Source organism: Larimichthys crocea, chromosome VII (genome assembly GCF_000972845.2).
Source record: "Larimichthys crocea isolate SSNF chromosome VII, L_crocea_2.0, whole genome shotgun sequence".
Classification (NCBI taxonomy): Eukaryota; Metazoa; Chordata; class Actinopteri; family Sciaenidae; genus Larimichthys; species Larimichthys crocea.
The window spans coordinates 2203870-2221485 of record NC_040017.1 but is presented as its reverse complement, the minus strand read 5'-3'; the positions used below and the strand labels follow the sequence as shown (position 1 = coordinate 2221485).

General features: G+C 41.2%; 2 protein-coding genes across 2 annotated transcripts; one reads left to right on the top strand and one right to left on the bottom strand.

Annotated features, from left to right (window-relative positions):
- Positions 1 to 1656: 1656 nt before the first annotated feature.
- On the bottom strand, positions 1657 to 8749 carry LOC104939529 (galectin-9). Its single transcript, XM_010756079.3, has 8 exons — positions 8546 to 8749; positions 7789 to 7877; positions 6032 to 6239; positions 5757 to 5876; positions 5367 to 5552; positions 4447 to 4535; positions 3494 to 3650; positions 1657 to 2154 (listed from the first exon to the last, which is right to left on the bottom strand). Exons 1-8 carry the CDS (start codon positions 8579 to 8581, stop codon positions 2008 to 2010), a joined length of 1032 nt encoding a protein of 343 aa, XP_010754381.2. The 5' UTR covers positions 8582 to 8749; the 3' UTR covers positions 1657 to 2007.
- Positions 8750 to 8811: 62 nt separating this feature from the next.
- Positions 8812 to 17246, top strand: LOC113746039 (kinase suppressor of Ras 1-like). Its single transcript, XM_027280284.1, has 10 exons — positions 8812 to 9407; positions 12057 to 12114; positions 12507 to 12561; positions 12996 to 13241; positions 13357 to 13553; positions 13684 to 13780; positions 14241 to 14374; positions 14489 to 14620; positions 14898 to 15090; positions 17019 to 17246. Exons 1-10 carry the CDS (start codon positions 9389 to 9391, stop codon positions 17244 to 17246), a joined length of 1359 nt encoding a protein of 452 aa, XP_027136085.1. The 5' UTR covers positions 8812 to 9388.
- The last annotated feature ends 370 nt before the right edge of the window (positions 17247 to 17616 follow it).

The following is a 17616-nucleotide window of genomic DNA, read 5'->3' as shown; positions in this document are numbered from 1 at the left end:
CAGACACCTAACAGATACAGATCACTGGCCTGGAAACAGGCTCGTTATAGCAGCAGTTAAATATTTTTTGAAGAGTGATTTGTAAAACTAAAAATAAGATATTTGACACATTACATGTATTTTAAAGACAAATGGATAAAAAAATGTAAAATCATATAAAAACAAATGTCATTAAAAAGAATCATACTGATATAATAACTTCTACAAATGATGAAATAATGAAATAACAGAGTAACCATACCAACAACATATTACATTCAGAAATTGTTATGGCAATATTACAGTAACTTCAACAGATGTACAATGAAATAGCATGATAGAGTCTACCACACTGGAACAATGAGGAATCACATCTCCACCATCTATTCCACAACAGCCCATTTAAAGACCTGATCTGGGGGCAGAGAGGGCAACTTTCAGTCATCCAACCCAGCAAAACAGACCATCAAATGTTTCACATCCGCTAAAATCTTTTCAAACTTCATTATTCATTATACCTGCCAACCGACCAATGGGAAAAGATCTGCACACCCTTTTACACCAAGCTGTGAACTTAGGTCTGCACAAATGTTTATTATGACAAAGAATCAACAGCTAATCCAGTATAACATGCTCCATGGAACACATGAAATGTGTCTCTCAGCACAGAGTGACTGTTTACAGTATACCATAGAAAAGGTACTCCACTCCTCATGTGGCTCTGTCCACCTGTGCAGCACAGAAACTCTCCTCAGTCCTGGATTGTAGCACTCTCTCTCCAGCATTGGATTAGAATTAAAACCAACACTGGTCAAGTCACCAAGAAGGTCGTCTTCACAAACAGGAAGACCAAACAAATTCAATCTTTGGCTGAATCTGCTCACCGAACACATTACATTAAAAAAAAGAATTGCATCTTTAAGAAAACAAACATGGAACTCATTTATCACATTTATGTTTGGATTTTGCCAGTTACTGAATGCCACTGAATCACTAACTAAGCCATGTCTCCAAACTCCTCATCCCCATGAACACGCCGTACACTTAACATTTCACTGCCAAACAGTATGAAATCATATACCTCAGATACCTCATTAGCATAAACTCCTCCTCATCATATGAGGGAGAAAACATACACCATGCCAATGTTCAGTTTGGTAAGTCTTCAACGCGTGAAAAATAAGAACAAAAACAAAAGTGTGTATTTTTATTGCATGTGTAGTGTGCATGTCAGCTTCTGCTAGATGAACCGATGTTCATGCGTCACCATGAGGCTGACATTTCTGGCTTCGAGCAAATATTTGAACAGTAACTGGCTGTTTGGCTCTCGTGGCATTTGGCCAAACTTTGTTCACGTTCGCCTCAGCATGAAGTGAAATAACTGGTATGCTACATGTCAAAATGTGTTATTAGAACTGCTAGCATGGCTGTAATCTTTCATCTTAAACTGTTCAGTCACTGGCAAAACAAGATTAGTCTGCACACAGCATAAGAATTCATCTTCTGTGAAACAGTGAACTGCTTTTCCTCCAGGCTGCTGTAAATTTACTGAGCACACAGGTTGATAACTAGAAATAAAGACAAATATATTTATTTCTAATGTGGTTGTTGTGTATTGTGTTCATATCTTGTTTAAAATGTGGGTATCTACAGCAGAATAAAATAATCACACCATAACACGTCATCACACTGTAGTTTAATTTCAAGATTTCAAATGGTCACACAACAATATTCATAATTTTCAAACTCTAGACTACTGCAGTTCAGTGGTCAGCTCAGACTGAACTGCATTTATTACCTACACAGACCTGCTATTTATTGTTGGTGGATTTTTCCCTTTGATTCCAGGAAATACTTAGCATATAAAATGAGTGGTTATTTGCAGTATGAATACAAAGAAGGCAAATATACATCATCCAGTACATACAAATAATCAAGTAGCATGAATTTATTCATAAATGCAATAGTTGTGGTCAGTGAAAGCATTTTATGTGTGAGATATCTAGGGCAGCCACAGGTCCTGTATCTCTACACAATCACAGATGTCAGACTGATGTCACCATTGACCTCCAGGGAGCTGATTTGGTGGAGGTGAGTGAAACGATGCTTGAAGGTGTGTGCCTGCATCCCATTGACCACAATCCTAAAGGCTTGATTCTCACAGCAGATGGTCAGCTGAAAGAAAAAAAAGGCTTTTTGAAATAATATATATTTTGAAGGATCTCCCTGATGACAAACGTACCACAGTGTTTTTGACTCTACCACTAGGAGTCGCCAAGGTCCCACATACACACCACAGCCTCTTCATTCTTCATTAGGTACACCTGCACAATCTAATGCAGCGCTGTCCAAACTTTTTTTAAACAAGGCCAGATTTGACAATGTGAAGATGCCCAAAAGTTACATACAAATGCACTGTTCTGTAACAATTTTATTTCATTGTCACAATTATCAAATGTAAGCCAATCAGGCATGAACAAATCTAAAAACCAGTTCTTCCTTTCTTTCACACCTGGAGTCAGATAACACAGAATCAATTGTATGGAACACGTTAAACTTGAATGAAGTTGATACAAATCTGAACCTCATGTTAAACATGACTTATTATGAGTAATGCAAAGTCTGTTAACATTTAAGTTTAAAACGTATCACTCTTGCTCTCGTCTTTAACTAAATCATTCAGATTATTCCATCTCGCTGCCTCAGCAGAACACAGACCATTATCAGAGACAACACCCATCCCGCCCACCACCTGTTTGACCTGCTGCCCTCTGGCAGACGCTACAGGTGCACTAAACCCAAGACAAACAGACTCAGGAACAGTTTCTTTCCCAAAGCCAAAACCATCCTGAATGCACACATGCACCAGCATGTCAATAACTTTACCTTCACAAACTTCCTGTGTAATAATCTTACCTGTAAAATAACCTTATGTGTAATGATGTGCAATAATCCTGTCATGTAACATCCTGCTCTTACCATTTGCTATGCAAACACCAGCAAGATGCAGCATTCACATTTTATGAATACCCCCATGTATTTTTGTATAGCGTCTATATTTTATTTTTGCATTTGTATTTATATTGTGGTTTTATCTTTGTCTAAACTGATGCTATACTATAGTACACTGCTATACTATAATATACCTATATTAGGACCAGAACCTTGTACAGTATGTCTGTTGTACAATAACGATAAAAGCTCTCTATTCTATTCTAAGATCATTCAAATGCTTCATTGTGTCAACCTAGCAGGCCATCAATACCATATTAAAAAACAAAACTGCAGGCTGCATCGTTTGTATGTATTTATACTGTCGTGTTTTTAATGGTTTGCTCTCACTCTCCTTATTTTTCATGTCAAAATATTAAATATTTGTCTTGCCTTTATGGCCTCAGTGTCTGATTTAAACTGTCAGACACTTTGTAAAAACTCTGTTTTAAAGAAGGCGTCATAAATAAAGTTATTATTAAATCATTGTTTTATATTTTCATTCATATGCAGCGCAGAGTACCGTGAAAGGCTGTCCTTTACGGAAGGGCATCCCTCCGCCACGCTCCTCAGAGCCCCACTGCTCCCTCCTCTTCTCGTTTCGAACCACGACGTTCTCGTTGAAGCGTGGATTGTAATGCAGAGCGGTGCCGGACTGATGGCAAAGATTCACAGCAAATCTGAAACACAGAGGAGTGAGTGCAACATGAGCCAGGGCTTCCTGTACGAAGGCTGTCTTAAACTGAACTCTTCAAAGAGGAACTGCACTATTGTACAGATTTCATAATGTCTCTGAGAAACACAAAATGTGACATATTTGTATCCTCTTGTAAAATATTTTGTCATATTGGCATACATAGAAGAAGTACTGCATTACATCACAAACTGCCAGGACGGGAATAAGTAAATTATAACTCTATCATCTGAAATCTATTAAACCACTCATGTCCCCAAGTCTGAAGCATCACTGTACGATCGCTATGTAAATGAAACCTTCAGTGTTTTTGAATAGTGTAGTGTTTCACTATAACTTGACAAACTGCACGTCTTCACGAATGAGGAAACTTTTCTGTGCTCATGAACATTCAGCATGACAGGAAAGCATGAGAAAGGTAAACCACATCCAAAACCAGATCCACCACCTTCTGACACTCATGCAGATGGAAAATAGATGCTAGATCATTCCCTCAAAGACTATCTAATACATTTATCACCAGATGCCATGAAAGTAGGGAACAATGCTACTAACTGTACTAACTGACAATGAAACCATCAGCCTGCCTGGATGTCATAACAATGTGTCTCATTTGGACTGTAAAACCCTTGTGGCCAGGCATTGATGAAGAGAGAGCTACAGCAGCTTCTTGGCTAGAAGAAACAGCCGTTTAGACCCATAAACCAGGAATAAATGTGTGCTGGCTGTCATGGATGAAGTAAATGACTAGAGAAATCCAACAACAGCTGACAAAGTCAGACCTTGTGGCATTGGGGTGAACTGTTCCCTGGATAGTGATGGTCCTGCCAGGTGAAAGTCCACCACTGATGACGCTGTTGTACGGAACAACCTGTACACAGGAATAAAAAAGTGTGCTGTAAGTCCATGCAGAAAGAACTAATGAAACACACCTGCTGTAACATGAAGAATCGGATGTGGGGTGGAGTGTTTCTGCAGAAATGCAACCTGGAGATGGCCCACATGTGTCATATGTTGACTGATGACCCCTCCAGGAAGCACTAACACACTGCAGAATGTTTGTCCTTGAATAAACTTTAAGCTATGACATAATGTAGCACTGTTTCACTGTTACGTGTCACTCTACACATTAACCTGTACCATCATATTTATGTATTCACTCTGTCCAAATCTCTGTAACTTTTCCTAACTTTCTGCAACCAACACTCCAACACTCACTTATGATCAGCTGGCTGTCTGCAGTTTGAACTACTCTCTTTTTTTTATTCTTGGCTGTTTCTGGCAACTTTTTCTCAATTTCCATATGAACAACTGAGCACAAGGCTCTGAGTCAGGAGAGACCCTCTTGTGTGTGTGTGCTGTTATACCGTAACAGTAACATTATACTGTGTAGTAGGTCATAGAAAGAGTGTGTAGTATTCGTCCATGTAAATACATTAGAGGCTGAAAAAGGCTCATTTGAATTCAGACTGCTTAGCATCTTAGCATTCTATGCTTTCTGTTTTTCCATTCACCTCCATCGTACTGGCTGGAGACAGAAATGTGAGACAGATATTTCAACATCAGGACAAATGAAACTAGGAGTAAGCTTATTAAAAACTCTGTTGGCCCAAATATTTACTTGTGACTACATCAGCTGGCCCCAGAGCAGTTCTGTCAAATTTCCGTAGAACTGTAACTCCACACCCACACTGACACTCACAGGCATTGCAGGAGGAAATCCAGGCTGCGATGGGAATCCAGGCTGCGATGGGAATCCAGGCATTGCCGGGAATCCAGGCTGCGATGGGAATCCAGGCATTGCCGGGAATCCAGGCTGAGGTGGAAACCCTGGAGCAGACGGGAAGGCACCCATTGTGGGACAGGCTACTTGTGAACCAAATGCAGGCTGGAGAGGAAAGGACAGGGAGGTAAACACAGAAGAATTACTTCAATATCATTCACCTTTCTATCACACTGTTCATATACTCAACATGCTGACTTTTTCACAAGGTTTGTGATGACTTGTAATGATCTGACATCCAGTATGAAACACAGTTGGCTTCATACTGTTTTTGTTTTTTTTCCATTCATTCTGGTAGCACCTCCTCACCATAGAGCTCTGGAAGCCAATGGAGGAAACTTCTATTTTCCCGCCCACTGCGATGGTGTCCACCTGGTGAAACGGGATGCGATGTCTGTACTCCATAAAGTGGCAACCATTGTTGCTCAGCTGGACGGAGAAAATAAGGAATCATGCACAGAAAAACATGTCCTGCTTCACCACTTTCCTTCTAACAAATAATCCCATGAGTGATTGTGTTGAAGATGAAGCCACAAGAAAAGAAATGTTGCTCTGATCGTATTGAGATCAGTATGCCAACAGACCTGGTAGGATTCACGGGTGACTGTGATGAGCAGGTTGAAGGCGGAGCCAGCAGGGAATGGAGAGTTATAATTCCTCTCCTCACTGCCCCAGCTGCTATACTGAAAGGTGTTGGCAACCACATAACCAGGGTGACTGTCATACCGGGGGTTAAAGTGGAGGGCAATGTCTGCATTGGTCTTGGAACCACACTGTAGATTCACATGGAACCTGCAGGAAAACACCAGCCATTATTTCAAATGTGCTTTAATAATGAGTTGTTTGTTTGTGAGCTCTGACAACAATTTAAAAAAGAATTCCTACATGATGACCAGCAAAGGACTACATGACTACAAACATAGAAAATGATATTCAGTGTGCTTTTGGTAGACAGAAAAAGTTATCTGATGATTGTGTTGCTTTTATAAAATGAGGACAGTCACTGCTGAACGTCAATAAAGGAGAAATGAGGAATTCTTCTCAACGTTCAGATCAAGTTACTTATAAGTCACTTGTAGTAGTGTAGTGAAGGGGCTGAAAAAGATGCTTGCAATGTTAAAGTTGGAGCACGAGGCAATCTGTCGTTTATTTCTTTAAATAAATAAAAAAAACAACAAACATATGTAAACCCAAAAACATCTGTAAAACAAACAAAATCCAAAAGTCCAGCTAGCTCAAGCCCTTGCTGCAAAGGATAATTACCCCAAACAAAACACTGGTCAACAAAATGTCTGAAAATGAAAAAATCATTATACATCAATCATAGGCAAATCAAAAATCAAACAGATAAATCACTGCAGGCAAAAAGAGTTAATTGAACAATAAATGAACATATTCCAAAAAGCAATACTAATTCAAATTCAGATCCCCAAAGTCCATATGACTGGATAACAAAAAACGCATTAACCATAAGAAAACCATGAGTGAATGGTTGCAGATTCAGTGCAGTTAGGGTTAGTTAGAGTGTGTGTGCAAAGGTGGGTGTGTGTGGTGGTAGGGGGTATAGTGGTGACATCAATTCAGTTTGTGGGAAAAGTTCAGTCTTGTGTAGTGTCTGTATGTATGCCTGTGTATATGGGGAGGTGGAAGGGGACAGGACAGGGAACAGGGAGAGGGTTTGCTGTATCTGGTGGAAGACAAGACAGTGGCTGAGAGGGGTGAGGAAGCCTGGAGAGCCAGGAACAGGCCGAGCCCACTTATCTGCATGTTTGGTTGGGGTCAGACTGGTTGTAGCTCAGAGTACCACGTAAAAGGATATCCGATGACTTTACACACACTCCAGGGTTGCTTTTAGTCCTTCTCAGTTTTTGTCTCTCTACAGAGCGACATGTTTGGTTGTCCTCCTCTTTCTGTCACCTCCTCCTTGTCTCCTCCATGCTGTCTTCCCCCAGTTCCCAGGTGTACTTTACTGTGTCCTAGTCCCTCCCCTAACCTCTGATTCACTTCCTGCCACACTGGTGTTTCTACTTCCTTTCTGCCAGTTCATCTTTGTCAAGGTTTTCCTGGACCTTTCCTGCCTTTGGACTCACCCACTACCTGACAGATTTATTTGTCACTGGGCTGCCTGTGTGCCAGCCTGAGCATCCCTTCAACTTTTCTTGTAGTTTATAGTTATTACATGAAATCACAGGGGCCCAGCCTCTCATGTCTGTGACAGTTACACACTGTAACACACACAACATTCAGAGTGAAGCTGAGAGTACAGAAAACATGTTAGGACGAACATCTGAGGAATAGAGAAAAGCAACTTGTGACATGATGATGATAAGAGCAGTCTGACCTATCGGCTCCAGGCAGCACGCGTCCACTGATGCTGATGGACTTGCCCTCCTGCAGACCACCGTGGATAGATCCAGTGAAGGGGATTCTCTGAAAGGACAGACTCGACATGTGAAGAGCTGCTTCTCATTCTAAACACTGATATATCTGTTACTGATAGTACGGTGGGAAACATATTAACATGTAGCCTGAGAGATATTTCTTATTCTTGTCTGTGTACACACATATTTCTCTGAGGTTTCTGCAGCCACAGAGACACTGGTGAATATACTAATGGAAACACTACTGAATCACAAACTGTGATGTTCTGCTTGACAGACTATCAGCTGCTCTTACATATCCAGACATGAACATCCGTTTCCTAAAGTAAACATCTGTTTTATTTACACTGTTCTGTCTCCACTGAATGAGCGTTTTTCCCTCAGTGTGTATTATGATTAAATCATATCTTCATTTTGAAACTATTGATGATTCTGTTGGAGTTTTGACACTTTATTACTTTGTTTCGTTTTAGCTTGTTCTTGATAGTTTGCACTCAGCACGTCCTCTCCAGTTTCCTGATGTGTAAAGTGAGGAAGCAGCAGCTCTGCTGCGCGTTCTGAGCGCATTAACGGTGTAAACCCGCAGAGAATAGCGCACTGTTGCGGTAACACTGTTCTGGAGTCAGTGTTTGGTGGATTCTAGAGCAGATGCTGAATAACGGGACGCCACAGAAAGAAGACACAGAGAAAGCAGACTGGAAAAGAAGTTGGACTTACTGGGTTATAAAATGGTGACTGCTGATGGAAAGCCATTGTCCGGGTTGGATGGATGGTGCGGGTCTGCTGCCAAGTGCTGTGGACTCAAAATGGAAGACAAAATGAGACTCTGAGGCAACTCCTAACATAAGTTTCGATTCCAGCCTGGTGGGCGGTGTCAGCTCCATGAACAGAAATGAAAGCAGATCACAGACCCGTACTATCTGTGTGAACTGTAGGTCAAACATGACAACATCTGTAGTCCTGTTAACTCTAACTTCACTTACTGTTGGTTCCTGCAGGAAGAACAACAGACAAATCATTTACAGATGTTTTCCAGCTGTAAACTTTCTGCTTAACTTCACAGAGGCTACATCCACGTGTTATAGAGTGTGTCTGGGCATAGTCCAGCTATAATACACACAGAGCTGTTGTATGAACTTGGACAATTTAGGAACAGATTAAACATAATAACATCAAACCATTCACAAAGTATGTGTACCAAGTATGTGCAGGTTAATCCATCCATGGGGAGAGGAACAAGTCAATATGATGTTAATTATTAATGATGTGCAGCAGTACAGATTCACTGTTATCTCTGACGAGCTGTGCTGAAAGGTTTGTTGCTGAGCTCTGATAAATTCCAGCATTGGAGGCGTGTGTCTTTTGTATCAGGCTCTGACTGAAGTTTGAGCTACAAACAAACTGTTTTCATTGAAAAGGTCCCTTGTGTTATGGAATGAAGTCAGACAGATCAGTCCTGTAATATGGAAATACGAGACCGTTCAGTGGAAAGGTAACACTGAAGCAGTTATAGTTGATGGCAGTCTAAAATGTCAAAATGTAAAATTGAGATGTATTGAGATGAGCTGGACTCAACCAGGTGAGCTACCACTGACCCCTGAGCACACACTTGTATTTGGTCAATTATTATTATGTGTTAAATCTGTTCTAAAATTGTCGAAGTATATTTTAATAGTTTATTACAGCTGGATTATGCTAAAATATGAATGTAGTCTCTGCTACCTGTGAAGGCACCCACCTGTCAATCAAAGCGTCCACGCACTTAATTCTGTATAACTTTAATCCTTAATATAATGTGAACAAACAAAGCTTCAAAAACATTCAGGGAACGTTTGTGTGCTTAGTAAATGTTATGGATTTTTGTTATTTTCTGTCCAAGCAGATATTCTGGGTCATTGTGTGTGTCATCATGGGCGGACTGGGACAAAAAATCGGCCCTGGCATTTTGGACCAGAGCAGCCGACAACAACCAGCCCCCCCCGTGCGCGGCCCACATTGCCCATCGCTAAGCCCCAGAGTGTGTTTCAGGTGTGTGATCTACTCGTTAAATATATATATATATCGGGACTTGTCGGCCCAAATAGCACATCGGCCCACCGGGCAAATGCACGGTATGCCAGATTGCCAGTCCGTCCCTGTGTGTCATGGTTAATGATTAAAGAAATTACTTGCCAGTATAAAAAAAACTTAACAGAAATGAAAGAGAAAGTTTCAGCATGATTAATCATATATTAGTCATACACTCTTCATATGAACTTTTAGGTTGCCAGGTTCAGACAGCCACCCCAGCCTCCTGTGACTAACTTCTGGAGAAAAGCTGCAGAACTGGAATAGGAGAAGTTAATGGAGTGAACGCACAGAACAGTAACATGACTGCAGATAACAGTGACATAGTGTCAAAGGTAAAACACAAAGATTGAATCCTAATTTAAACTCAACACTTCACATGCTCATAATGACAAAGCTAGTCAGACTATGCTTGAATGTGACAAAGGTCAAGAGGAAGTGACGTGTGTCCTGACAAAGTGCTAACAAAGAGTGTGAGACAGCAAACCTTATTCTTACAGTGTGGACAATTTCCTCTGGAAGCTGTTCTCTTCCTCTTAAAGTTCCCTTTCACTTGTTCCACATTGGACAGCAGTGACACCAATGACTTTATTTAAATAGCCCTTATCAAAACAGTTACACAGTTACAAAGTCCTTTACATAAAATGATAACATAATAAATTAACAAGCTAAGAGGTGTTGTATACATCAGTTCAGTCAGTGGATTGATGAAGATGTTGTGTGCTCAAAGGTTTATTGACGCTTGATCAAGGAGATGTCTTGTCTCTAGTAGTCCGACATTGTTATCTGACTCTGAAGAGGCTAGAGGTTATATACCTATCTATCCTCTGACCTCAGTAATAATCAGTATGTCACCTGCTTTCCTGAACACAAACATAGCTGCTGTGTCTCAAGGAGAGAAGCCAGTGTCTCCATAACAAGCTAAAATGTAACTTTCCCTACAGTGACCTTATGATATGCGCTTGACTCTGTGTAACCCCATGTGTGTCATGCTAGAATAAAACTACCCTCATAGTAAGGGCAGGGTAAAAAGAGAAAAGGTTCAACAAAGGAGTCAAAATACAAACACATTTGTTCATATATTTATTTCATTTCTAAAAGAAAAGTCCATATATGAGGCTTAAGTAAAACATGTGAGACATAACAATGAGTTACATTTCTTCAAGTCATTTCAGAGTTTGGGGGCCTTGACTGCAGAGTGTGTTACCAATCAGGTACGGTCTCACCGTGCAGGCTGGGAGGCTGGTCAAGGGGGCGTCACAGTAATCAAGTTGTGAGATGACCACAGTCTGTATTAGGAGTTGGGGAACATGTTGAGTCAAAGCCTGATTTTTCTGATGTTGTAAGGTGCAAAGCGGCATGAGGTGACATGATTAGGGAAGTTGATTAATTAGTTGATTTTGATGCTGATGTCATTATGTATACAGTGGTCCCTAATTTATCGTGGGGGATACATTCTAAAAATAACCCGCAATAAACGAAATCCGCAAAGTGAGTTTTACAATTATTATCCATGTTTTAAGGCCGTAAAACCCCTAACCACACACTTTTATACACCTTTTTACACGCATTTTGTACAGTACTCACTTAGTTAATCAGGACACAGAACACAATGTGCGTCCATACTGTACAGTACACTGTAAAAAAAAAAGCATGCAAAATTACACTAAAAAAATCTGCGAAACAGCGAGTCCGCGAAAAGTGAACCGCGATATAGCGAGGGACAACTGTAGTAGGTTTGGCTGGGAGGACCAGCAGTTTTTTAAAGGCAGAGGCGTCATCAACAGGCAATGACAGATAGAGCTGAGTGTCATCTGCATAGCACTGACAGGACAAGTAATTTGAGCAGATAATAATGCTCAAAGCTAGAGTGGATCGTCCACCAATCAGATGATCGGCGGTTCGATCCCCGGCTCCTCCAGTCTGCATGTTGAAGTGTCTTTGGCAGGGCCGGTCTTAGCTATGGGCAATGTGGGCGGCAGCCCAGGGCGCAGTCTCCGTGGGGGGCGCACGAGCGCCCGAAAAAGATAAAAACCCCGCGAATTTATTCTGGAGATGTTTAGTCTGGAAGGAGGGCTGCTTTATTCATGTAGTATTTTTGGAGTACTTTGAGCATTACTCTTATAGCAGTGCAGTATTGTGAAGTTGTATTTCCCAACAGATGTTCCTGCTTCCACATATACTGCTGTTCAACATTCTGGCAGCCACCACGAGCCTGGGTAAGAGATCTGATCGTAGCTCATCACTTTCTATAAATGTTGTTGAGCCCTTACAAGATGGGGAACAAACCAGGCCCCTCATGTGAATGGTTCAGCCGATCTTTATCCTTATGTGAAAGAACCACACCGAAAGGAGATCAGAAAAAAAAAGTGGATTAGAAAGATATTAGACGTGTTTCTTTTGCGATCATTATTTTAATAAATGAGTTACAAAACTTTACAGACTACCATTTCATGTTCTGTCCACCAGAGGGCACTGTTTATTTCTTGCTCATTTAGAGACAAACATTATGATGTGTGTGTATATATACTGTATATATATATTGTATGTATTTGTATCAGGCTGTTTTTTTTGTGAGCTTAATAACCTAAATATCATTTTTATATCTCAGTGTGTCACAGGATTCCGTCACCGACATACAACTGACAGCAACGGAACAAGGAGGGGTGAGTTCTAGCAGTCACATGCAGTTACAACACTGAAAAGAGGAAGTGAGGATCATTAATGTGCTCACATGGTTTACAGCACCTGATTTACTGCTGTGGAGTATAACCACACTAAGACTCTTAGTTTGGTTGTGTTTCGATTCAGTTGATTTCCATCTGGAGAAAACAGGATCAGTCCTAGCGGTGTCAATAGATGTCCAAAATAATACACAACCAAAATGACATCACCTATAGATATAACGATAATGATTGATATCATTCTGCATGAAACAAGAGATCCTGAGATACTTAAACTTCTTCACTGAGGTTAGCAACTCACACTCAACACAGAGAGAGCAGGGAACCATGGCCTCCATGGAGCAACCTTGATGTACCAAACTGAAGTAGTTTCACAAAAATTAGTCTTAATTCAACAGTCACTGATGTTGTTTCAGGAGGGGGAGGCAGAGGAAGAGTACCCAGCTGAGGATGAGGAAGCAGCTGACCATGGCTGCAGAAAAACAAACACAGAGGAGTGTGATGAGGACGGGCTGGAGGACCTGCCGTCTTCCATATGTCGTCGCGGGGCCGTTGGCCGCTGGAGGGGCCCCATCTCTCGTAAGGCCAGCCAGACCAGCGTATACCTGCAGGAGTGGGACATTCCATATGAGCAGCTGCAGCTCGGAGAGCTCATTGGCAAGGTAAAGATAGTAAAGTATAATATCATATAATCTAATCTAATATAGACACAGTAAATCTTGGTAGAATGTAAAATATCAACACCTTGGTCCAACATATTTGACATTGTGGCTCCAGGGTCGCTGGGGGAAGGTGCACAAGGGTCGCTGGCATGGTGAAGTGGCCATTCGCCTGCTGGAGATTGACGGCAACAACCAGGATCACCTGAAGCTCTTTAAGAAGGAGGTGATGAACTACAGGCAGACCAGGCACGAGAACGTTGTCCTGTTCATGGGCGCCTGCATGGCTCCCCCCCACCTCGCCATCATTACCAGGTGCCGCTGCATGACTCAGCAAAAAACAGATCTCATGTCTGCTGTTATTCCCTCATTTCCGGTGGCACATTTCTGTTTAAGATGATGATTTATTATATGTTTAATAACACTGCATTGATTTTCTGTGCAGTTTCTGCAAAGGTCTGACTCTATACTCTGTTGTAAGAGAAAGAGGTCACATGCTCGACCTCAATAAAACCAGACAGATTGCTCAGGAGATTGTGAAGGTAAGCAAAAAAAAATATATATTTTTTTATTTTAGAACAGATTATCACAGAACAAAGTGATGTCCATGAAAGTGTGACATTATCAAATTACTTTAGTTTGTCAAAGATATGCTGGAGAATAGAAACAGGCAAATATTGCATGTGCATATATGAGCATAATAATAATTAATGAATAATACACACACGTCACACACGTGTTGATGTCAATCCATCCTCATCAGAACTCTGCGATACCAATATCAAAAGTCCAATATGGGGGTTCAGTGTATGTAGCATACCTGTGTAATTGATAACATATAATAATGACTTTATTTGGATAAGAGGGTGATGCATTACTATACAGTAAGTAGCCTTTATATCAGAATCATTTGATTTATTTATGGAAAGAAATACATGACTAAATGTGACTCTGTCATAGAAATGTCTTGTTCGTTGTTCAATAAATCCATTTTCTTTACAGGGAATGGGTTATCTGCACGCCAAAGGAATCATTCACAAAGATCTGAAGTCCAAAAATGTGTTCTATGACACAAACAAGGTAGTCATCACAGACTTTGGCCTGTTTGGGATGTCTGGAGTGGTACAAGAGGGCAGGTAAGAGTGAGATCAGTGCTACTCTAAAATCTGTGGTAAGCCATGATTGTTATTTTCATTAATACTGTACAAATGTGTGTGTGTTTGTCTGTGTGTGTGTGTTTGTGTGTTTAGAAGAAAGAACGTGTTACGGATACCTCGGGGTTGGCTCTACTACCTGGCTCCAGAGATTGTTCAAAAAATGAGTCCAGAGGTTGATGAGGACCAGCTGCCGTTCTCCGGAGCTGCTGACGTTTATGCATTTGGGTACTGACTGATGTTGATGAAACATCCTGCTCACATTCAACACACACTCCATTTATATTATATGTTAAAGTGAAGGTGGTATCAGCACTATGTTCACACAAACAGATTAAAAGCAGAAACAATGACGCGAGCACACCAGTTGTCTTTGTGTAACCTGAACAAACATGTTCAACAATGTTAATGTAGGCACTTTATGAAAACTTTATTTCCCTCACATATTTCCCTCATATGACATCCAACACTGTTCCTGATCTGATTTTTGCGTTGGCATTTTCAGTACAATCTGGTATGAGCTGCAGGTCGGAGACTGGCCAATCACCGACCGGTCTGTGGAAGCTACAATCTGGCTAGTGGGCAGCAATGAGGGCATTAAGAAGGTGCTGGCAGAAGCCAACCTAGGCAAGGAGGTCACGGTGAGTCTTTACATAGATCTTAGAAAAACACCCACTAGAGCTATTATCATTATTATTGTATTATTATGCATAAGTCAAAAACCACAAACATGTTGGTGCAAATGTGTTTAGTAGTAGAAACAAATTGGCAGGATACGTTTATGTTTTTAGGCATGTGTTGTTGCATGTTTTACCTACCAACTACATAGTGTCCAATTAATATTGTCATACATTATTGTGTGACTGAGTTATCTGCACTATATTATTATTCCTATTATTACTGACACACGTGTATCTCTGCCATTAGAAAGACAAGCGTTAGTATTATTTTTTTTTAATTAACAATGACTTTCTTATGAGAAAGAACTACAAATGGGGATTAAGGACTGTCCTTTTTCAAATGTTTTAATTTGCTACATTCTCTGTACATATTTGAATTGAGATCTATCTCAGGTTAATTTTAATTCATTGTTATAAAAATTAGGTTATCCTGGGTTCAGATGTTTTGATCATATAATGTGTGATTCCTGTTTTTTGCATGTCTCGTGCACTTCTCTTATCTGGACTGTGTTTGCTGAGATGGCAGGGAGAGATAATTGTAGATCAGTAGTTTCAAGGACAGGAGAGACACGAACGTGAGAAACAGGCCTAAGAAGTGTCATTTTGATACATAATGTTCATTGTTGAGTAGACTCATCAGTGAGGGAGGTGTCTGAGACAGCCCATTTAAAAATATATAAGAACACACTGTTGCACTGTTAAACGCTCATTTGCAAGAATAATAAAATTCAACTTAAACTTTGATACTTTGAAATCCAGTCCTCCTTATGTCAAGGGTTCTTGCATCTATCTATCTATCTATCATCTATCATCTACTATCTATCTATCTATCGATCTATCTATCTATCTATCTATCATCTTATTATCTAATGATAATGTAGCTATAATCAGGATCAGAAACAAGTACCAAGTACAAGGTCTTTGTCTTGGTGCATAACAAACATTAAGTAAACCAGTGTAGATATGAACACGTCTGATCTAATATGAAATATAATATTGAAATAACTGTACACAAAAATTCAGAAATGTACCAAACAGTTTGGATTTACTTTCAAAGAAACCGAAGCAACGCTCTCAAACGAAAACATGAGGCCTGAGCATAACATGATGACATGTCTAAAACACATACAGGATAATAACCCAGTATATAAAGAGGTTAATTAGGTGAAATAAAAGGTGAATAAAGTAATATAAAATTTGTTATAGGCTTAAAATGTGACGTATTGGAGCAATACAAAAAAGAGGAGCAGCGAGAGCAACAGCCCCATGAACATCCCGTTCATGGGGCTGTTGCTACCTCTTGGTTCCTTACGGGGCGTAAACAATCAGCAGGATGGCAGTCTGCTGGGAGGGTGAGAGAGAGCAGCACCAGCCTGTCCTCGTCATGGACCCCTCTGGTTGCTCTGATAATCTCTAAACCAGTCCTTCACGAGCTTTCTATCCCACCGCAAAAGATCACCACCGCACGGTCACCGCAGACTGAAGGTGCTCCATGTATGAGTCACTAACCACTGCTGTTAAGAGAGACCAGACATCTACAGCTCCCCAGTCAGGCAGAGTCCCGTAAAAGCACAACTGATGACCAGCCTCAGTAGATCACCTGGTGCCATTTTTCCAAAGCCCCAAAGCACATGCCGTGGAAAGCTTTTCCAGAGAGCCTATGAGGCCCAGATCAATGTCCACTTCCGACTCCTTTTCTCCGCAAAGGCCAACTGTCCCAGAGAGGATGCTTCACCCTCAAGACTCCCGTCATTCTCTCCAGACACAGCTGCATTCACCTCAGACAGCTGCAGCCCCAGCAGGTCATCACGGCCTGCGACAGCACCTTTCCTTTGACTCCTCTCTGTCGTTGAGGCGTGATTTCTGTCCATCCAAGAAGCTTGACGAGGACTTTGTAAAACTCTACCACAAGTTAGTCTGCCAGAAACAGTCGTCTTTCTTCACAGGCAGCCGTGCTGTATCTGTGCCAGAAGCTCCGAGGCCAGCAGAGGCCACTCTTCGTCTTTCTAGCCGCCCTTGCCTTGTCGCCTCACCGCTCCCTCCTGAGGAAATGCCACAGGGAGCAGGGCTGGGACAGCCACCACCATCCAAACGCTCAGGACGAGAACTGTGCGTCCTCGCCCAGGTCCAGACGCCATGGCAACGAGATGCTGAGGCGCCGCTCTCTACTCTAAATACAACGGCATCTCCTATCGCCCCAGTAAACACAGCATGTTGCACAGATTCAGCGGCCAGCAGCTCTCACAGATCCACATCAGGAGACCTGGTATATCTGGTGCGTACATATCTAGAACGCGTTTTCTGACCTGGCTGAGCCTCCCTATGAAACACTATTGCGTTCCAGAAGTCTTCCTGTTAAGGTGCCATGTTTTACACTTTTCCAGGGCTTCATTTGAAGTTTCGATGTCCATAAGTATTATTTGTGGCTTTTATGAATTAAAACCATCTTACTTTGAGAAGAACAGGACGTTTTGTGTTTCATTTGTCTCCTTGATATTAATGAGGCTCTCTTCTGAATGGCTGACTGCTTTCTAAGTGACTCAT

Coding starts and splice junctions, on each gene's coding strand:
- LOC113746039 (XM_027280284.1), top strand. Junction 12,115..12,506: donor GGCAGCCACCACGAGCCTGG/GTAAGAGATCTG, acceptor TTTATATCTCAG/TGTGTCACAGGATTCCGTCA. Junction 13,554..13,683: donor CACCTCGCCATCATTACCAG/GTGCCGCTGCAT, acceptor TTTTCTGTGCAG/TTTCTGCAAAGGTCTGACTC.
- LOC104939529 (XM_010756079.3), bottom strand. CDS start 8,581: ATGGCTTTCCATCAGCAGTCACCATTTTATAACCCA. Junction 3,651..4,446: donor GTTCACCCCAATGCCACAAG/GTCTGACTTTGT, acceptor TCTGTGTTTCAG/ATTTGCTGTGAATCTTTGCC. Junction 2,155..3,493: donor GTAAAGGACAGCCTTTCACG/GTACTCTGCGCT, acceptor TTTTTCTTTCAG/CTGACCATCTGCTGTGAGAA.